Source organism: Gasterosteus aculeatus, chromosome X (assembly GCF_964276395.1).
Source record: "Gasterosteus aculeatus chromosome X, fGasAcu3.hap1.1, whole genome shotgun sequence".
Classification (NCBI taxonomy): domain Eukaryota; kingdom Metazoa; phylum Chordata; class Actinopteri; order Perciformes; family Gasterosteidae; genus Gasterosteus; species Gasterosteus aculeatus.
Genome location: NC_135698.1, coordinates 2,285,894 through 2,308,633, shown reverse-complemented (window position 1 = coordinate 2,308,633; position 22,740 = coordinate 2,285,894). Strand labels below are relative to the sequence as shown.

Here is a 22,740-nt window from a genome sequence, read left to right as displayed (position 1 = left end):
CCTCTAAATCTGAGGCCATGGTTCTCAGCAGGAAACCGATGGATTGCCTACTCCAGGTAGGGAATGTGTCCTTACCCCAAGTGAAGGAGTTCAAGTACCTCGGGGTCTTGTTCATGAGTGAGGGGAAGATGGAGTGTGAGTTTGGCCGGAGAATCGGAGCAGCGGGGGCGGTATTGCACTCGCTTTACTGCACCGTTGTGACGAAAAGGCCAGTGCAGAGATATAATCTCTCCACCTAGTCCTGGGTCTTCTGGCCACTGGATCTACCGGTCAATCTTCGTTCCTACCCTCACCTATGGTCATGAAGGATGGGTCATGACCGAAAGAACTAGGTCACGGGTACAAGCGGCCGAAATGGGTTTCCTCAGGAGAGTGGCTGGCGTCTCCCTTAGGGATAGGGTGAGAAGCTCAGCCATTCGCGAGGAGCTCGGAGTAGAGCCGCTGCTCCTTTGCGTCGAAAGGAGCCAGTTGAGGTGGTTTGGGCATCTGGTGAGGATGCCCCCTGGGCGCCTCCCTAGGGAGGTGTTTCAGGCACGGCCAGCTGGGAAGAGGCCCCGGGGAAGACCCAGGACTAGGTGGAGAGATTATATCTCTGCACTGGCCTGGGAACGCCTTGGGATCCCCCAGTCAGAGCTGGTAGATGTGGCCCGGGAAAGGGAAGTTTGGGGTCCCCTGCTGGAACTGTTGCCCCCGCGACCCGACCCCGGATAAGCGGTTGAAGATGGATGGATGGATGGATGTTTCCACTTCATGAATATACGATAAGTCTGATTTGCACTCATTTCAAACAGTTTTTTGTTAATAGTTGCCTTCTCACCAAGCTGCTTGTCTATTGTCCTGTAGCCCATCCCAGCCCTGTGCAGGTCTACAATTTGTATCCCTGATGTCCTTACACAGCTCTCTGGCCATTGTGGAGAGGCTGGAGTCTGTTTGATTGAATGTGTGGACAGATGTCTTTTATACAGGTGCAGTTAAGTAATGAGTGGCGAACAGGAGGGATTCCTAAAGACAAACTATCAGGTTTGTGAGAGCCTGAATTCTTACTTGTTGGTAGTTGATCAAATACTTATGTCACGCAAAATCTTTTTTTTTAAACCATACAATGTGATTTTCTGGATTGTTTTAGATTCCGTCACTCACAGTTGAGTACGTATGACAAAAATTAGACTCCTACATGCTTTGTAAGTGGGAAAACCTGCAAAATCGGCAGTGTATCAAATACTTGTTCTCCCCACTGTGTTACATTTCAAAATGAGCTAATATTTATTAGGTTATTATCCCTTCTGGCCCAATATTTTCGACTTGGATTCAAGACTTTTGATATTCATTATAAATCTAATACCTGTGATTAGTGTTGGGCTAGTAGTCCCAGCAATGACTACAATCTACTTTCACAGTCATCCACAGAATGTATATACAGAGCTTCCCCCTTTCCTCAAAAATGTTGGAATGCCAAGAACTGCTTTTGGTTCCTGGGAATCAGCCTCAAAAACCACCTGACAAGGCGCTCACGTATCTCTATCCTGCAGAAGATGGCTCATTAACAACAGTATTTCTTAAGGAGACTTAAGACAAAACACCTTTTCAGAGGAGCCACAGAAAGCATACCGATTGGAAATATATGGAAAACTTCAAATGACAATAAAATAACCTTGTAATCATGCATATCAAGTTGAAGCCTTTGCAGCCTTTTTCTGCAATGCTCAAAATAGACTGATCCTTTCAGTCCTGCAGTAGCCTACTGGGTTTGACATTATTAACCTTTTCCCTGCCAGCTGCAAGAGGGACTCATTAAAAGGTGGCCTTTACTGTATAAAGCAGAGGTCTTCAACAGGGGGTCCGGGGCAGAGGTACTGCAGGCGTCGCAATTTTTAATTTTTTTAATAAATAAAAAGGCCTTATGAATCAGTATTGTATTTATTGTCTTTAAATACACTTCAATTCAACATATTGTGGCGAACAGATAAATTCAAGCCAATCAGATCGCGTTTATGCTCACATTTAAAGAGCGCAAAGCTCAAAAATAAAAGATGGCGGACCAAACTCCATGGAATAGGGGGTCCCTCCATCTCACCATCAGTTTGGGGGACCTTGGCCTGAAAAACATTGAAGACCCCTGGTATGTAGTACAGTAGAGGACCTTTTTAGATGCATTATAATAATTAAACACCTCAATTGAAAGCCAGTCAGTTGGCATGTAAGACCTCCTGAGTGACTTTAATTTAAGTCTGTGCTCTACTTCTTGGCTTCTCTGATGCGTACAGCTCAGACTCAGTGCCTAGAAACTGAGTTAGAGCATTTACAGACAAACACACTCTTATTCCCATGATTTACGTGCAGGTATTCACGCAAATACACTTTGGGAAATATTTAGTCCAACACATTGTCCTCAATTCGGCAGTAAGCCCATCTGTAATTCTGCAGAGTATAGTGGTATCGATTTCCTGCTGTAATGTCAGGAACCCCAGTTAATCAGTTGCTCAGACAGCCAGAAAGCCAGCTGACATTAGGCTGGCCAGTCAGCAGGTTGGCCTGAAAGTGCGCCAGTGTGATTGTCAGCTACACTTACACTTAATGTCAAAGCAGCGTCGGAAATAGATACGGGCAAAGGACAAAATTGCCCCTAAAAAATGAAAATGCCATCATAATTTCCTCTAAAGAATAATTACAATTTAGTTAACTTGTCAAAAACATCGTAGCCTTTATGACCCAGTCAAGTTGCCATAGAATGTTTTTAATTCTCGCTTTGACAGATGTTGCGTGTGCGGGAAGAATCGAACGTTCAAGATAAATAAATTAAAAGGACCTTCTTGTTTAGACCTCTATTTGGGTAAAATACAATTAGTTGAGACTGGTGCAGTTGACAATTGCATATACAGGAAGCCCAAATAAGTACTTGTTAGTTTCAAAATATGCCCCCGATTTTGTATAAAATGCCCCCCAAAATAATAATAACATTTTCTACCCTCTTTCAAAGCAACATTTAGCCTTAGAGTTTTATTATTATGTTTAGCCTGGTAAAAAGGACGATGCTACATTGAAATGGGGATTCCTATAAGTCTTAAGAGACGGCTAAATAACCACCCCAACAAAGAGCAAGAGAAAACACTCACTCATTCATTCCCAGCTGCTTCTCATTCTCTCAGTAAAGGTGGAGAGAAGACAAGAGAACCAGAATCACAGAAATAATCACAACAAACCTACTTCCAGAGGAAAAGAGGAAGAAACAGAGCTGGTCATTGATTATTTGACCTGCATGTCAATATCTGACCCTTTTCCGCCTATTCAAGTAGGGCAGGGGTGTCAAACTCATTTTAGATTTGGGCCAGATACTGCCCACTTTGATCTCCAGTGGGCCAGACCATTAAAAAAAACATAGGGAGGGGTTTCGGCCGACATTTGCTTTGTTCGAGGATTTCCAGTCAGGATTTCGAGCGCATCATAGTACAGAAACAGCACTGGTGAAAATTACGAATGATCTTCTACTTGCATCGGACCAAGGACTCATCTCTTTTCTTGTCTTGCTGGACCTCAGTGCCGCATTTGATACCATAGACCATTGTATCCTTTTGCAGAGACTAGAACATTTAATTGGTATCAAAGGAAATGCACTCAGCTGGTTTAAATCCTACTCTGATCGATCGCAGTTTGTGCTTGTAAACGGTGAATCCTCAAAGACCACTAATGTCGGTCACGGAGTCCCACATGGTTCTGTACTTGGACCGATTTTATTTACCCTCTATATGCTTCCTTTGGGCAATCTTATCAGGAAACACCGCATAAACTTCCATTGTTATGCAGACGATACTCAACTGTATCTGTTGATCAAGCCAGAAGAGACGGAGCAGCTTGTTAGACTTCAAGAATGTTTTGGAGACTTCAAAACTTGGATGACCGGCAACTTCCTGATGCTAAACTCAGGAAAAAAAACGGAAGTTATCCTGATAGGCCCAGAGCGCCTTCGAAGCCAGCTGTGACGTGATACAGTTTTTATGGATGGAATTGCTCTGGTACCCAGCAGCACCATCAGGAATCTGGGAGTTCTCTTCGACCAGGATATGACCTTCAACTCGCATATAAAGAAGACTTCAAGGACTGCCTATTTTCATCTACGTAACATATCAAAAATCAGGAACTTCCTGTCTCAAAGTGATGCAGAAATATTAGTTCATGCGTTTGTCATTTCCAGACTGGAATACTGTAATTCTTTGTTATCAGGCTGCTCTTGTAAATCTCTTAAGCCTCTTCAGTTGATTCAGAATGCTGCAGCACGTGTATTAACAAGAACTAAGAAAAGAGATCATATCACTCCTGTATTAACTTCTCTGCACTGGCTCCCTGTTAAATAAAGAATAGATTTTAAGGTACTTCTCCTCACCTACAAGGCACTTGCTGGTGAGGCACCGTTGTATCTTCAAGAGCTTGTAACACCTTATTGCCCAAGGCAACTGCGCTCCATAGATGCTAGGTTACTTGTTGTTCCTATGGTTTTAAAAAGTAGGCTGGGGACCAGAGCCTTCAGTTATCAAGCTCCTCTTTTGTGGAACCAGGTTCCACTTTTAGTCCAGGGGGCAGATTCGGTCAGCTCTTTTAAACTAAAACTTAAAAGCTTCCTCTTTGATTGTGCCTATAGTTAGGGCTGGCTCAGGTTAGCCGGACCAGCCCTTAGTTAAGCTGCTATAGGCTTAGACTGCCGGGGGACTTCTTAGGAGACACAGAGCTCCTCTCTCACGCTCTCGTTCTACCATAATTCACGTTTTATTAATGCACATGACTAATTCAGCTTCTTTCCGGGAGTTTTTTTGTGCTTTCTCCCCTAGCAGGTCTCCGTAGATCGTGGTTCCTTCTGGACCCTGGTCCTGACACCTACCGTGGCCCTGCTGACGCCTGCTGCTGCCATCATCATCATTATTATTTTAGATATTAATCATATTACTGTACTCGCAAACCAACATTACCCTCTCCTAAAGTCTCCGTGCTCTCCCTCCCCACAGGCCTCTGTGGATGGTGGTTCTATCTGATGGTGGTTCTATCTGATGGTGGTTGCCCCTGCAGTGGTCCTGCTGGGCGTCTGGCTTACTACTCACAATTACTTGAATCATTTCTGTCATAGGAATTGCATGTATTATACATTGTTCATTCTGTACACATGGCATCCATTGTAGTCTGTCCATCCCGGGAGTGGGATCCCTCCTCTGACGTTCTCCCTAAGGTTTCTTCCCTTTTTTCCCCTCTTGGAAGGGTTTTTTCATTTTTTGGAGTTTTTCCTGTGCCGATGGAGGGTTTTGAGACAGAGGATGTTGTATGTGTACAGACTGTAAAGCAGACAAATTTGTAATTTGTAATTGATTTTCCAATGCTCTCCAATGTGTGAGGAGCGTAAGGAAAACATTTCATGTAAACTATATAAAAATCCTGACTGCAACATTCTTGTGTTATTTTCAGTGCTGTTTTTAACGTGGTTGGATTCATACTGTTTATTATGTTCAATTACAGTTGCTGTTTATCTTAATTCCTTTGATTCCACCAGAAAGCAACTCATTCTTACTCCGGAAGCTCTATGAGGAGGCCTTGTCCTTACTGCTGTGTTAAGTTCTGTACAGAGTAGCAATCGTTTTGAAATGAGGGTAAGTGGTGTGATTCAATTAAGGGACAAATACAAGTAGACCAAGAAAATAAATGGCTAATGGAAGAAAATTAATTTATCAGGAAACACTAGCCGCTACATGGGAAAATACTACCAGCTCTCAGGCAGATTTCTGAGCGGCAATTCTTCCCCTCTGTTATTACTCTTTCCACACCATCTTTCCCTCCATGCTTTCTCCCATCGGGTCAAGCTCCGTTCCATAATGTAAGAGAGCTACTTATCAATAATTCACAAATACTGACTGCCCACTTCACATGAAACGCTGTCTTTTCTTTCACTTTGTTCTGTCGCTGCCTCTCCTTGACTTTTTCCTTTTTAATTAAACCACTGTTCTTTATTCTCCCAGCCTACCTTTCAATAGGTCTCATGTCTTCCTTTTCATCTTCCTCTTTCCTATCCGCAAATCCCTCTGTGTTCCACCCGTCGTCCTTTGCGCATGCACAGAGTCCATCTTTATTAGGGGGGTGTTGCTCAACATTTTATAGCCATGTAGTTTGTGCATGTAGCGAGTGTCCGCTGTGCCTAGTGCACGTTGCACGGCGGCGGCATGTAAACACCGCTAAGGATGAATGGAGCGAACTCAGGTGGGGAGTAAAAGGGTTTACAGTTAACAATAAAAGACTCCAGATCAGGAGAACAGTGTTTGAGTAGAAGCAGATTCCTCCACCCTTCGTCTTGCCGCAGAGCTCCGTGTCGCGGTCCGCTCTGAGCAGCTGGAAGGCCGCCAGCTGGAGCGCGGAGTCCCGTATCGATCCACAAAGCCACGTCTCCACGAAGCACAAAACCGAGGATGCAGAAAAGTCTCTGTCTCTCCTCACCAGCTGCTGAAGTTCGTCCAGTTTGTTGCACAGTGAGCGCACGTTGGAGAGAAAGATGCCCGTCAGCGGTGTGCGAAACCCACGCTGACGGAGTCGCACTAACGAGCCAGGAGACCGATGCATTGACTGGGTCCATAAAAGGAGAACATATATTTTACATATTTTCTGCTGTATATTAGGGGAACAGATTGGGATGTTCTGGGTACACGACCCCCCCAAAGAGTGCATGGTTACGCCGTTGCCGAATCTGTTGTGGTTGTGAAGGAGAGAGGACCCAAACGCAAGGGAAGGTAAAGTCTGTTTTAATGAACTCAGGATGGCTGAGGCAAAAAAGGAACTTAGGTAGCCACAAGGTGGTCTCACAAACAAAAAAGCTCTTAATGCTTAACAGGAAGAGATGCGGGCGTTTGGCCGGCAACGGGGAATCCCGGTGAGAGCAGAGAACGAGGTCCAGGCCGAGGGAGAAAGCACCAGAAAGCAGGCAGCTCACGTCAAACAGGAGGCTGGGTAAAGCAGAGGTTAGCAACGGGAAAATAATAGTTCAGCACGAACCGAACCGGCCCGGCGGGCGATATGGGACGGCAAGCTCAGGTAGGTCGGCTGCATAGGTAATGCTCTGGTGGAGAACAAGGGGAAGAGGCAGACTAGAAATAGAGCGTCTAATTAGAGGAAGCAGGAACAGGTGAGGAAGAGAGGATGATGAGATGAGAGAATGAGAAGCAGCTGGGAATGAATGAGCAAGTGTAATTAAGTGTGTGTGTGTGTAAGTGAAGGGGAGGTGTGTGCAAATCACAAGAAAGGGTGGAAAGGAAAGAGAGTGAGGTACCCGGTTCATGACAGAATCATTCACATCTTACTAAACCGAGTCACGCGAAAGTGAACGAGGCAAACAAATCCTTTCTGTTTCCTCTTCTGAGCCTATGCAGGTCATGTGAAAAAAGATCCAAAAACTACCCGGCAGATGAACGATTCGTTCAATGTTTCATTCTTCTGCCAACCCAGTCGGATCAATGATTTGTTCATCTGCCGGATACAAGTCTTTGGGTCCTTTTTCACGTGACCTGCATAGGCTCAGTAGTACCCAAATGGGAAATGAACGAATCAATGAACAAATCATTTCTATTTCCTTGACTGAGCCTATGCAACAGTCCCAATGCGCGGCAACGAGGAAATGAACGAATCTCTCTTTGAGAGGACCCGTTACTCCCGAGTCCTTGTAAGGATCGTTCACGATAGTGCACATCACTATTCTTTATGGTCAGTGGACTTGCATTTATAGCACCACCCTGGTCTTCTAAATACTGTCTACCCTACATGTCTGTAAACACACAACCATACACTGATTGCAGAGGCCAACATTCAAAGGGCGAACCTGCCCATCGGCATCTAATCTGAATCTAAATTCACGCACACCAATGGCATTGGATCTGCCAAGGACGTCTGGACATAAGGATGGGAGGAGCCAGGTAGAGTCTTCTAATATTCAGATAAGTGGACAACGCGGTCCACAACATGGTGCACTGGGCTTTCTACTAACTACGATGACAACACTTCCACAACATTAGTTGAGATAAGTACATGTGACATAGTATGAAGTGTATGAAGGTCTGCTTAGGGCAGTTGGGGAGGGTAATCGATGGGTCAAACCCGAATTGAACCTTGTTCCAGGTGAACAGTATTAATGTCTGATGTTAAACTTCTTTTTACCTGAGTTTTTAGTCTTGTGAGTTCTTTGGCATTGGTCACTGGGTTAATGTTGCACAGTGTACCGGTACTAGAAAGGTACTGCGGTAAACAATACGATTTTGAATATTTTGAGTAGAGGTACTTCATTAAAAAAGCATGCAGAGCGCACTCGCTGTTCCGCTCCCTGTGCCTTTCCGCATATAGCTTCCAGTGTGTAGGATAGGTTAAATGCAGAGAAGCATTTTTGTTGTCTCAGTACCTGTACTCTGTACAATGACAAAAAGGTTTAATCCTCTTCATCTCTGAGGGAGGCCAGTGAAACTATGCAAGGAAAGATGTGATAATGATAGTTTAAATATAGTGTTTGATAATGATAATAAGGAGCTGGTAATATTTTTAACCCATTGATAGTTTGCTCATCTATTAGGTTATATTTGACCTTTTGGAATTTGAAGACTTACAGGTCTATAGCATAGTATACCTAGTGACCTGAGGACTCTTTCAAAGTCAGATTCACAAATATATGAATTCAAGCATGAATTCACCTGGCTGACTAATCATATATTGTCTTGCTTTATGTCATTTTTAGGGCCTGAGCCGACTGCAAGTCTTGTGTTTCGAAGAATTCTTCTTCTTATTTCTCCACTTTAATCGCACTTTTGAGGCCTTTATCATATTGAAAAACTCTTGAATTTTGGCGTGTGAATCAGAAGTGCGAAAAGTTTTAGATATTCTTGGGGTTGCGCATTTGGGTGATAAAAAATGTCTCAAGCGTCCGCTGGAAGTTCTCCCTCTGGGGAAATACATTTTTGCCCAGTTTCAGGTGCTCTTGGATATGCCTTTTATGATATATTGTCCTCACCAAATCTCTAGCATATGTTCACATCGAGTCCCTGAGCATACCCTGATTTTTTCAGAATATTTGAACTTTGAACGAGGCGACTGTGGGTGAGTGGGGAGCACGGTCGTCCTCCAATCAGAGGGTTGTCGGTTCGATCCCAGACCCGGCTAACCCGCATGTCGTGTCCTTGGGCAAGACACTTAACCCAACATTGCTCCTGTAGCTGCGACTACAGTGTCTGAATGTTAGTTACTGATGGCAGGTGTCACTGTGTACGGTTCTCCTGTCATCAGTGTGTGAATGGGTGTGAATGGGTGAATGATGTCATGTAGTGTTAAAGCGCTTTGAGTGGTCAGAAGACTAGAAAAGCGCTACAGTCCATTTAACTTTAGGGGGCGCTGCAGTCGTTCTCTGAAATTTTGCTTGTTTTTTGCAAACAAGTGCTCACACACGGCTTTATATCAGATCAACAAGACTAATATGTTATGAACATGTTAATAATATGTTGTGAAATACATGACCCAGACTGTGAGATGTAAGGACATGTAATAAAAGTGTGTACAAACATTACATTGGTGACATACAGAGATTTTAATTTCACGCATGCTCAAGTTGAGTAAAATGTGAAGCTCAAACCAGATTTTGAAGGATCGTGCATCCGAGAGGAGGCACAGTTTGTCACTGCTTCGGTTTGTGTCTTTCCCCGATTTGAACAAGTAAATACGCAAATCAGTAATATTGGCTGTACAAATTGTTGTATTCAAAAATGAAGAAACGCCGGACGGACAGATGTCATCGCAGATTAAAAGGTTAAATCAAATGTATTTAATAAAGGAGATGGTGTTGTGTTAAAAAGAACATCTCAGCTGAGGAACCGCTGGTCTCAGCCACCAACAGGCCCCAGGTCAGTCCTTTGACCATCCCTAGTGCCCGTCTGTCGCCTCCACCAGCAAACTCCAGAACAATGGTTCCTACAGGTATTTATAACAATGCTTAAAGGTGTGAAAGTCGGTGTCCACACCTCTGGGAGTCTTCTGGTGAGTTCAATGTAACTCGGATTTTGAATGGCCCTTAGTCAATATCAGTTGTTGTGCAAGTATTACATGCATGCATTCCAGTTGATTACATTACATCAAATACAATCATAACTACATTGGTATTATTCTATTACAGTTGCAGAAATCACAGTGGTTTTACAATATTATCATTACTTTATGGATTACACAGTTTCAGAATCATAGCTGTATTCTGGTGTACACTGTATGCATTTTAATTAATTTTATGAACCGGGTCGTATATTTGTTTCTAATATCCTACAGAATCATTGGAGTGATTGGAGTCTAATTGTATTTCTATCAAATATATATATATATATATTTATCATTTCCAGGATAGTTATCACTGATTTTAGCAGTTTGGGTTCTTTAGGAGCATCATTTGCAGCTGTAGCAGAGCGGTTAGAGATGGAACTCTAATGTTGCAAGGCCTTTGCAGATTAGAAAACTAGTATTGGACAAGGTTCAAACTGCTGGGGATATTACCTACTGTATTTATAACTTTAATTTCCTCTAATGAATCTTTTACACATCAACATTTCTGCTGCCCTGCTAGGAAAGTTAACTATTCAATCCGTGGCCTTCTTTGACTCCATGTTTGTTATAAAGAAAACAGAGGGTTTAACTGCGAACACGGCCTTGTGCATGTACAGCTGCTGTGGGTTTTTACCTGCGTGAACGTCCAGGTGAGCTTCATGTGCTTGGTAGCTGCGTAGCTGCACTCCAGCAGCCTGGGTTTGCTGTTCACATCCACAAGGCATTTGTTGTCGTCATCGTCGATGGTCGGACTCAGCACTCCCAGGTGAAGCTGCTGAGAGCTGGTGTAGTACACATTCTGCTGGGAAACAGAAACAGGGAGGACCTGGAGCGTTTGTGACAGAAAGAAAGATTCCTTTCTCTTTTGCTGTGGAAAAACCTGTAGGGTTCTAAGCATTTCTACGCCTTCTACCCTTAAAAGCCATTTAGGGAACCTCAGCTGGAGAATCAGTTACTACACTACCTGTCCAGGAGAATTAAAGCTTGACCTAGATGTTACCCTCCAAGGAGTTCACCCACTGTTCCTGACAAATCTGGGCAAATGAGCTGAATACATTTTATTATCCTTCCCCTCAAGGCTGCATTCTTTCCCCTCCACTCATCAGCCTGTACACAAGCTGCTGCCCCTCAGCAGCCTGCATGTCCGTCGAGCTCCTGGAGTTCGTGGTCGACGTCACCGTCATCTGACCCCTGTCTAGTCAAGAGTCTGCCTGAAGATGTGAGATGCACTGGTGACCGGTGCAAACTAATGGTTGTTTTGATGGGCTCCACCAAAACCCAGGACCCCAAGTGGGAATCAGCGGCATCACAAAGACTGCTCAGCAGAGGAAGTACTTCCCAAGGCAGCTGAATCAGTTCGACCTGCCAAGAACATGAGGGTGCACTTCTATACTACCATGGAGTTCATCATTAGTCCCAAGCCACGTTTCTGCCCACAGTTCTTCTGGATTTACACAGATAATGGAGCGCTGTCCTTTCTTCTACCAGCTAGTGGATTGAAAACGGGTGGGGAGACGTTCCCCAGTCTGACCGGCTTCAGCAAAAGGGTTGAACATGGGCCTACACGGTTGGACCTCATATATAATGCAAATGGTGATGGGCGAGGAAAACACCCGGAGGGCAAGATTGCAAGCGAAGCACTTTGGGCAAACCTTTTGTTTTCTCTTTACTAAAATGTGAAGAACTAAAATAGAGACGACGCACACTTTTGCATCTTAAAACATGCCGTATTCACAGAGTTCAGTCATTAGCAGGGGGCCGGGGGGGGGGGGCAATGAAAGTAGGCTATATTTTGAATGTTAAGTGGGGTTTTTTAATTCGTTGTTTACCTCACCTGCGTTGCCAGATCTCTAAACCACATTCTTACTTGAATAACGACCACTCAAGGCTCTTTCACCCTACATGTCATTATTCACCCATTCATACACTGGTGACAGCAGCTACCACACACATTAGTCACTAACGTTCACACACGCCGTAGTCATATAACTACGGGAGCTATTTTGGGTTGTGAGCCCAAGGACACATTGATATGCTGACAAGCTGAGCCCGGGATCGAACTGCCAGAAGACAACGCTGCTCTCCACGAAGCGACAGTGGCCTATTGATCCGTGTATGCGTATCCACATATGTATGAATATTTATGGAAAGCCCTTTTAAAATGTAATAACTAGTGGGTATAGCAACTGCAATAAATAACTGCTTTTTAACTAGCTAGAATTCCAAGACAACATATCTATAGTGAATTCTTATTAAATACACATTTACATTTTGTACATTTTTCTAACTTATGCTTTTATCCAAAGCGACAATAAGTGCATTTGATTCAGTAGGTATGGACCCAAAAATACAAGAATCACGAAAGTATCATTTCTTTAAGAAAGCCAAAAGAACTAAAGAGTACTATGCGAAGGTGCCATCAGAATTGCTAACAAAATGCTAACTAGTCCAGGTATAGTCAGTAGCAGTAATCCTCACTCTATCAAGGTAAACCTTCCATTGTTACTGTCCACACACTGGGCTGTCAGGTCTTAGCCTCAGAGTACAGGAGGTAAAGACCAGCCTAGCTGCTGCATTCTGGATGAGCTGCAGAGGAAGGGTGGCACTGGCAGGTAGAACTGCTAGGAGGGAGTTACAATAGTCAAGGTATGAGAACGCCAAAGCCCGGACCAGAACCTGGTGTGAGAAGGGGACACACTCCCCTGATGTTGTGCAACATGTATCTACAGGAACGTGTTGCTGTAACTTGAAAATACAATACCCGGCCCAAACATCGCAGTCGACAACACTAGAGACTGCTCTTACCCTGGGAGAGGATCGCTTGGCCTCCTACGGGAGGGATCCTCCCCCAGGAGGGTTCTCAACTGTCAGGGCAGGAGTTTTGGAGGTGTGGGCCACCAGACCTCCAAAACTCCACAGCAGCAGCCTGCTGGACCGGACGTTGCTCTGCGCCGCTGTATGAGGCGTGGCGGTCTTCATTAGACGACCCAGTTTCTCACAGCCAGCCTCTCAGATCGTACTCTGGTGTCACGCCCTAATTGTGTTCACCCGTTTTCCCCCGGTCTCCCCCCACACCAGGTGTTCCCTGTTTGTCAATTATCCCTTGGGCATATAACCTGCGTCTTCTCCCTGTTCTTGTAGCCAGTTCGTCTGGTGTGTTTCACCAGGTCTTACCAGCGTTGTATCCTCGTAGTTCCCAGTTGGTTCTAGAGATTCCCCGTGTACTGACCCCTGCCTGGCTCCGACAACGACACTGCCTGCCCGAATTCCTCATTTAATATTCCTCACGTCTGCGTTTGGGTCTCTTGTCTGAGTTGAGACACTGTGGGACGAAAAATGTGCGGTCCTTCACGCAAGCTCGGACTCATGCGTACGCACAAAAACGGGTGAAATAAGAACCGTCAGCAAATGCAAGAAACACGCAATTGTGTGTAAAACTAGACTGTTGTGTAAAAGAAATGCCACGAACAGCCGTTTGATCGATCTGCAGCGTAAAACAAACAGAAATACACATTTTCAAAAAGAAAAGTGAAATATGTTCTGCAATAATATCGGCATGTTATGCAATTCATCCTCAACACACAGCTGTTGCTTGCCAGATGCAATCAGATGGACGGTAATAAAATGCCACGATGCGTCACAATGCGTAATGACGGCTTCCAAACGTGCCTCGACCCCCCCTGACGCCGATGTTGGCCCAGACCCTGTCCCGGATCCCCAATCCATTGCCGCCAGTCTCTCATCAAGAGGGCCAGCTCCGGTGTCCTCCCCCCCCCCCCACATCAAACACTGTTTTGCATCCACTTTGATGTCAGACCATTTTTTCTTTATTTGGGCCACGGTCCGAGGTTGTGAGGCTGCAGCGTTGCCGTGGTGCCTCTTTGGCGTCAGTGATGTCCACACTGTGTCCTCCAAAGAGCATCTTACTCCTCCTTTCCACCTCACCAATGAACGTTTCCACTTCACACTCAGTGAAGTTACGTTTCTTCGTTTTCCTCTCAGTGTTTGTCATGATTTCGCAATCGATGAATATTCATTTGTGGGCGTTCCACAGACCTTATATGGGCGAACTATGGGCGTGACATGAAGCCGCAAAAGCTGCGCTGCATTTAGAAGTGATTGTGATTTATTAAGGGAAAACTGCGCAGGACGTTTTATAAGTCTGGGTATCTCCGTGCGTACGTTTCATCCGTACGCCACTTCCGCCGCAAATCCTACGCAAGGTTTTAGAAGTGAGGCCCAGCTCACTATGCTCCCAACCACCAACCAAGAGAGAGAGACAATTAGGCTGTCGTACACTGATCAGACTGGTCAGTCAGTCATTTTGAAAATGGATTACTCCGTGCCATGACAATCTTTGAATGAGCCGTGAAAATAACCGGCGGGCTCATAAATACGGAAGGTGGCGGAATGTTGTTCTTCCAACTGATGAACAGAGATCGACAAACTCTATTTTTTACAGATACATTTTGTCAAAAGTTTTAGAAAGATTAGTAATGGGGTTTCCCTGACAAGCCCACACACATTCTATTCGTCAAGGTTTTCAAGTTGGTTTGTGTTTCCTTTGTGTCGAACTGAACCCCCGGTGAAATAGCTCTATTTTAAGTCATTAATACACTTTTTCCATGTTTTCTGTGAAGTAGGAAAAGTCACTTTTGCTCAAAAGCCTTTTCCTTTTCTAAATAGGACATATTTCAAAGTGTGAATCTTTTTTTGAATTGTTCTTCGATCAAGATCCTGTCAGTTTTCTAAACCTCCACAGCTTTTAATTACTTAAAAGTTCAGTGAGACACCAAGCCCCCCCCCGCTTACACGTGAAGGGCATGCCAATGTACACATAACATATTTATATTTCTACTTGAGAGAACTCTGGTTCACTACATTAATAGCAAAATACTTTCTTTAAAAGCTAAAATAGCCTCCTGAAGAAGCGGAAACGTTTGAGGGTGTCCTCATTCTGCAAAAAATACTCAAACAGGGCCCTCAGAAAGATAGAAATGCAAGTTGTAAAGATTGTAGACTCCAGTTTTAGGTCTGGTTATTTCCATTTCATTGGGTACTTTGAAGGCAACAAGTGAAAAATGCCCTTTTCTGAGGGTTCAGGTTTGTCCCAAGTGCCAACTTTTAATCACTATTATTACATTACAGGTCATTTAGCTGACGCTTTTATCCAAAGTCGTTTTCGACCCCACGGCTTTTTACATTTTCGCCCCGGGGAGCAATTGGGGGTTAGTTGTCTTGCTCAGGGACACTTCGCCATGGGACATGGAGCAGCCGGGACTCGAACCTGGCAGTTCCCGGCGCACCTTCTCTACTCGATGGGCCACCGTCGTGAACGTCCCATGAACAAGGCGTGCGTTTCGGAGCGTTTTTCATGATACAACATAATACTACACAAATCCCTCACTCTTGTTGTTCCTCAACTGTCAAGTGGTTGAAAAGGAAATGGAGGAACATTATGCATCATTGACCTTTTAACAATGAATTACGTATCCAAAGCCATATTCACCCATCCGGTTGGACACACACACACACAAATGCAGTAATTGTGTTCAGGAGGCAGAAGACCCAGAGATAATAAGGACTGGACTGATCAAGATTAAAGGATCAGAATGGGGAATATGGGGAGAGTGGGGAATAACATTACACAAGATACTCCACATGATTAAAACATGTAAGTGGAAAAGAAAAGACCAGAGGAATATTCTGGTCTTTGATGTCAGCGGTGAAATGGATCCTGCTTCTTGTTGCTCTGCATCCTAAAGGCTGCTTGTCCTGGATGTCTCCTTAACATGACATTCACTAATGCAATAAATCCGATTTATTTTGTTGTTCGTTTTACCGTGTGTCACTTGGAGCACGGTTTGTCCCAGAGAGGGGAAAATGAATTTGGCCAATGCAAAGAGAGGCGAGGATACAGTATCTGTTATAGCAACATCCTCTAATCCCTCTATAGTCGGTGAACAAGGAATAGCATAAAATCTCCTGCTAAGTGATTAGTTCCCTTGGCAGATCCGCACTGTGCAATGATATTCAGCTGCTATCTTCAATTATCCTCGTAAAGCCCCAAAATACCCGTTTTCTGAATAAACGGTACGGCATAGAGGCTAAACGATGTCTTGCTAGATGAAATTCCTCCCCAAAAACCAGCGCATCAATTATTTGGTCATTAATACCTCAAAATAACTCTTATTGCAGCTAACGCCTGTTTAAGCTGATGCTATATTGCATAGTATGACCCAGAAAGAAAGGCGGAATCTGTTGCCCTTTGCCCTGAATGGAGGCAAAGCTTGGCCTGCCATTAAAAGGCTCTTTTCGATGTCTAGATTGGTAGTAGTGGACATTTATTTGTGATTATGCAAGCTTCTCTATGGCAGGCAGAGAGTAAAATGTGAGTTCTTAATTGAATCACGCTACAGGGCCTTTCCGCGCTGAGAGAGGGGGAAATAGGCAGTCACAGTCCCTTGGATGTTTTTCAGTGCCTCCATCAAATGGACAATTAGGGCTGCTTTTACGGCCCCGAAGAAGTAAATGGCCTTCGGGAGGCGGATGGAGACGTTGATCTGCCCGAATGTCTGGATGACAACTCTCTAGATATTTCAGCAGCAAGAGCTGAAACCTTTCACTGTACAGAAGGCACATGACGAAGCCGCATTATTCCAGCATAGTGATATATTAGCTGTTTGTTAGCGCATCCTTTTAGGTACCTGGTCTAATTAGCTTACTTATTAGTGTCTATTTGACGCTCAGAGAGCTTCAGCATCGTCCTTTGCTGGTCTACATGTTGGTCTAGTGCGATCACTGTGTGATTTTAGATGGCATTAATTGGCTGGAGTGGTTTGATCTCTTGTCGGTGATACATTGTTGTCCAATCAGGACAGTTGGTTGTGACAGTAGCGCTCATGTGATGTGAGCTATGGGATGTTGGCATTTAATCAGAACGTTTTGCTGTATGTTTGTCCTGCAGCCCCACCAGCGTGTCTATAACAAACCTTTTGTTTTATCATTCACAATAACTCTTTACAAAAGAAAGTTGTTTTAACAGCCTGTTCATATGTCCCAATGTCTACGTCGATGCTTTCTCACTACCCAGACAGTTTCTGAAACTATAGCGCGATATTATCTAATAATAGCTTTCTATGAATCCCCCATTTGCAGACAACTAAGTCAGTAAAGAGTAAGTGAGGCGACTGACCTGCGGTGTCATGCCATGACACTGGTACATGATGGGAACATTGTCAGTGTCGGGTCCTTGGTCCAAACACAGGTTGTCTCTCAGATTGTTCTTCAACTAGAAAAACCGGAGAGATAAGACGGGTGAAAATGGGATGGGTGATGGGTGATCGGCAGAGGGGAGGTAACAAGCGAACACGTAACTAACGATGGCACAATGCAAACGGGAAAAGCAAGAGAAGAAGGGAACCTTTTAGGCCTCACATCTGCGTCATTATTAAACCAATTGCTTTTCTTCACTGGGCGTCAATCCCGGCGAACACGGGCGAGACGCAGCGTGCGGCGCACGTTCAGAGCGCTGGAACGACACGGCTGCCTTTTGGATTGTGTGGAGGTGAAGTTTAGCTTCCTGCACAGCGTTCTTAAGTCTTTAAAAAGAGCTGATTTGAATAGAATGCCTCTTAATCTCCGTCAGCTCAATAGTCTCATCAAGGCTTTCAGTGGCACCAATGGCTGTTTGCTTTACTAAATAAATCTCTGTCTGTCCCCCATTTATCCCGGGTAGCTTTTATACAAAACAGAAAAGCGGTGCCACTATATATTAGCGTAGATATTGTGCTGCAGGAGCGAGTATTTCATTATATTAAAATGCAAGTTGTTAATTAATGCTACAAACGTTTCATAGATATGTTAAATAACAACGTCTTGTTTTTATTAACAGGATGATATTTAATAGGAATACTGTTTAAAAGTAACGTGATAATTAATTAGATAATTACCGCTAAGCACACACATAAAAACATTCACACGTTGTGGAACGCTCTCCAACTGCGATCTCCTGTGAGAATTTGTGTTTGTCAAATATGTAAACTTCATGTGCACATCTCTCAGACGTCCCAGTGGCAACGCGTGCATGTCAATCAGAGCCGAGCCCTCGCACGCGCTCAGTGCTGTCAACAGTCAACAGTTCTCTCCAGCTCGCACTGTGATTGAAATGGAACAACAGACCCCAGAGGTGACACTACAGCTGTCGGCTCCTTTCAGGCTGCTTATCTCGGAGTAGTACGACACCCCCACCCGCCCATCCCCCTCCCCCCTTTTCCACATCCAACCGCTGCTTCCGTTTCCCCCCAGTAACAGACTTTCAGTGGATTAAAGCAGAAATAATGAATATTTTCAGACTGCATTCAGGCGCTCAGAAGACCGGTAACCATGACTAGATCGCTGTTCAGGTTATAGGGTTCGAATGAGACTGGATGAATATGCTCATCCTTCGACAGGTTACTGTCCATTTTTCAATCACGCAAAGTCCTCCCGCAGCCTGCGCTGACGAGAGGACTAGTCAAGCAGAGGAGGGATAAAAAAAAGGTTCAGCCTTTCAATAAAAGCCTATATGACATATTAGACGCCGTATTAGTGGAAAGGTTTCGTTTTGTAGGTTGAAATACTGCAATATTTTATTTTTTATTTTATGCGAGTGGTATTTTGACAGTTCGATATGTTATTAGGAAATGTTCGGGCCAACCATACAACTCTTCAAATAACAAATAAGCTCATTGAATTCCTCGCAGTTTCTCAAATTGAATAGGGAAGGGGATTATTTTAGGGATTTTTCAGTGTTTAGTCTGTGGCTTTTCCAAAAGGTCATAGGAGTTGTATCTCTACAAAAGTATTTGTGCACAGTTCCTGGTTATTGCCACGATCCCAGCTCTTTGAGTCTGTTTTGTGCTTCTCAACGTAACTTGTTCGGGTTGCTGGGCGACGAGTACAAAGCCGGAGGTCCAGGATCACCGGTGCCTCTGGCACGTCCACACCTGGATTTCCCGTCACTCCTGCCTGGCAACCAGAACCTCCCACCACATCGCCTCATCGCCGGTATCCCCCTGTCTACACGTCTGGAATACATCCAATAAATACTCACTTCGTCACCACCAACCCTGTGTAGTCTGCGTTTGGGTTCGAACTGGACAAGATGTGACGGCTACAGGGCCGAGAATGGTCATATCTCGTACCAGCTCCCGGGAATTTAAGCCCCCAATGACCAATAATGGTACTAATCGCCTACAATCAGGAATCAGGAAACATTTATTGCCAAAATATGTCAAACATACAAGGAATTTGTCCTGGCGGTTGGTGCGTTGGTGCAATATCATCATTTAAGATTCCTATTTCAATTCCAAGTTCTGCTCGTTCGAACTTGTTGGGCCAATTTATATCCAGAGTCCTCTGAATACAATGTGTTACAAACCAAGCCAAACTAAAACCGGATCCAACCCTTTATTTGCTCGTAACCTGCCACAATAGATGAAGATTCATTTTAGTCTATATTTCTTCTCCTGCCCAGCGAAAGTGAGCATCTATTGGGTATTGTTTGTCCAGCTGTGGGCTCCTGCATCCGGTGAATAGGAAGAGCTCTCAGCATAATGATAAATAATCGGCTGGGATCAAGGCCGCAGACCGGAGAACGGGAATCTTGAGATTTAAGGAAAAAAATAAACTCACCACTCCGTAAGCAACCGTGTTGCTGTAGGACCGGAGTTCAGGGTAGATGTTGGAAAGGAACCAGCTGAACGGTCGGCACTGGAGTCTGGATCGCAGGGCCTTTCTCTCAGTGATGTCCCCAATGTCTATTCCTGACTTCTAGGGAGGGAAATAAGTACAAACACATCTGAGTTTACAATACCTGCACTCTAGCATCTGCATTGGAAGCATCTTTGGTGTGTGGTTTATTAGTTAGAATCTCTAATGGATAAGTAGTTCAAATTCCAAACATGAACTGATTAAAGCCATTTTCCTTTTCCTGGTAACCTGAGCACATGTGAAAGCAGAACTCCTCTTAGATGTTTTGTTGCATTCTGTGTGTCTGTGCACCTGACCGCGACGCACAATGCGCCCAATTACACCCACGCCACTAAACGTGGCGGTGTGCTGTCCGTGTACCTGCAGCGGAACATTCCAGGCCATGTAGACGTGGCTCTTGTACTGGTCCATCCAGACCTCAGCCACCCTCAGAGCGTTACGCCGCACGTGGGCCGCCAGGTTCTCCGTGTAGGGTTTGTGGGCGCGCTCAATGTGGGCAATCCTGGAGCAGGGCAGCACCTCCACGCTGCCGCCGCACTGCCACACCTGTGTTGCACATTCACAAAAAGAGCCAACAGTTGATGCTACATCATTACATTTTCACCCGCTGAAATCCCCTTAGGCATTAAACCATTTAGGGCTCAATAACTAGAAATGTCCAAATTTGATTGATGTTTGAATGGGTTTCTAAAAATAAAGTAATCAAGGATATGGAATGTATATGAAATGTATGTCCACCAAGCTGGCAATTATGTTGCCTTTTTTGAATGCCAAAGTGGGGATGTGGACCCAGGACCTTTTTATTATTTGTGAGGGTTTATATGTTGTCGAACATCATCAATAATTGGATATAGGCTTTCCATAAATCATCAACTGATGATTCATAAACCTGTATTGAGCAATCAAGACGGACACTGAAATCATAACTCACAATAAGCTTGTTTAATTAACACATTATAGAGCTCAGGTGTAACCTGATATGTTACCAAAATTCACTTACAACATTATTTTGTGCTTTTTGTGTCAAATAGCATATCCAAAAGGTTTTGACACAGAAGGGCCCAGTTGTATCTTGCAGGCCTGTGTTGATTTGTGATCCAGTGTACAGTTTGACAGGTATGAAAGCAGAAGTATGCTCAGGTAACTGAGCGCCGGGAATGGCCAAGGGACCAGATTGCATTCAAACCTAATAATTCATGTATAAACTTCAGCTGCTCCGCTTTTTCTCTCTCTCGAAATTCCCGCTTCAACATCTTTCAGTGCTTCCATTTGCCCGGATCGCCGTGGTGTTTTAACAATCTGAAATGTAAGAGTTATGTCAACTGATGCTTTAACATGCCAACACGTAAACCTTGCTCATTTCCTTGATAGCGCTGCTCAGAAATCTGCAGCGGGCACCTTTTTGGATCTCAGTGTGCTGACATGGCAGGAGCTGCAATGCTGAACACAAGTGCCTGTTCTCCGTTTTCTAGTCCTGCACTTCATTGTTTTGTATAATCCCTGCTTACCTTCATCCTTTCAAAGCAAAGAGCTACCACAGAACACCAGTAAAGCTGTACACCTGGCCCGGTGCCCAGGCGCCAGCTACTGCCAAATACAGATAATACACGCTTCCCTCAGAAACACCTCGACATTCTCAAGAAAGGATTTAGAACCCGTGGTTATAGAATGAGCTGCATAACAATCTGTGACGCGTACGTGTGGGTCTGCATGGGGAGTCAATAAGATGAGGAAAAAAAGGGCAGTGAGGCCAAAGAGAGAGAGTGTGAAGCATTAAGTAGAGATTGTAAAGGCGTACATCCAAAGGAGAGAGTGTAGTGACTTCCACCTGAAAACTTCACGTTTATCCAAAAATTGTGTAAAAGTTGACAAAATATTTATTGAACCAAATTCCACTCCAAAGTCCCCACTCGAGCCTGCCACATACACACCCAATGCACATCTCAGAATTGGTCTGAAAAACCTAATGAAACATAATCAGTGATATTCAAAAAGTTGAAGATACATTCAAAAAAGTTAAAGATACGTACAAAATGCTGAATCATTTGAAAAAGGTGTAAACATTTTAAAGTGTAAATGGTGTCTGGCTGAAATGGGAATTTGAAAATTGAAGTTAGAAGATTAGAGAAAAAATTCTATCATTAGAATCATTTGAAAGAAAATTTAAAGAACAGTTGAATATATGAAAAAGTCTAACAGGTAGAAAGTCATAGCCAGCATGTACGTAGCTGAATAGATTGACGTGTAGCTGAAATGAACCAATAAACGTAGAGAAGAAAGTAGAAGTAGAAGAGGTATAACAATTCTAAGAATGCCGAATCAGCATTCCAACAATAAACCTGCAGGATTATATACAGTGTGCAGCCACACTGAATATAAATCATGCAGATGACGGCCGTCAATCATGATGAATGACTCCATTGGGCAATGTGAATTTAAAACATGCACAATATATTGCCACAGTGCAAATGAAGTTTCATGAAAGCAATCTTTATCACAATAGGAGCGTGCACTCCTGCAGAAAAGAAGAAAATGACATTGCTGATAACAAAAGGCTTCTGTGTTTGGTATGAGGGAGATGAGGAAAGAACGAGTGGCTGTTTTCTGACTTAAACCTTGAACTCAAAATGAAATAGTTTGAGCAATGCCCTTGAGACACACGTGCTGAACTCTTTCTGTCAAAATACCACCGCTGATTTACATAAGCGATCGGCAAAGGTCTCTCTTGCATGCAGTCTGTTACTCTAGCAAAAATTGGCATGTACTTATTGTGCACATAAGTGTTTCTAGTATCTAAGTAGGTTCATTGTAAAATAGAAAATGCATAGTTTTAATGTATAACTGTCAAAAAAGCTTAACTTCCTTATACTACAATACAGGAAAAGATGGAAGCTAAACAATTTG

At 43.9% G+C, this 22,740-nt stretch overlaps 1 protein-coding gene across 3 annotated transcripts in view; it reads right to left on the bottom strand.

The window, feature by feature from the left end:
* The window catches only part of LOC120809345 (polypeptide N-acetylgalactosaminyltransferase 18), a 94,437-nt gene that overhangs the window by 10,687 nt on the left and 61,010 nt on the right, over window positions 1–22,740 (bottom strand). Inside the window, exons 7-10 of one of the 3 annotated variants that reach the window (XM_040163070.2) lie at window positions 20,197–20,382; window positions 19,759–19,896; window positions 17,279–17,374; window positions 10,718–10,882 (exon numbers count right to left, since the gene is read on the bottom strand). In XM_040163070.2, coding sequence (XP_040019004.2) covers window positions 10,718–10,882; window positions 17,279–17,374; window positions 19,759–19,896; window positions 20,197–20,382 — 585 coding nt within the window. Of the gene's footprint in view, window positions 1–10,717; window positions 10,886–17,278; window positions 17,375–19,758; window positions 19,897–20,196; window positions 20,383–22,740 lie in introns of all 3 variants that reach the window. The other 2 variants (XM_040163069.2, XM_040163071.2) reach the window with 2 other exon arrangements.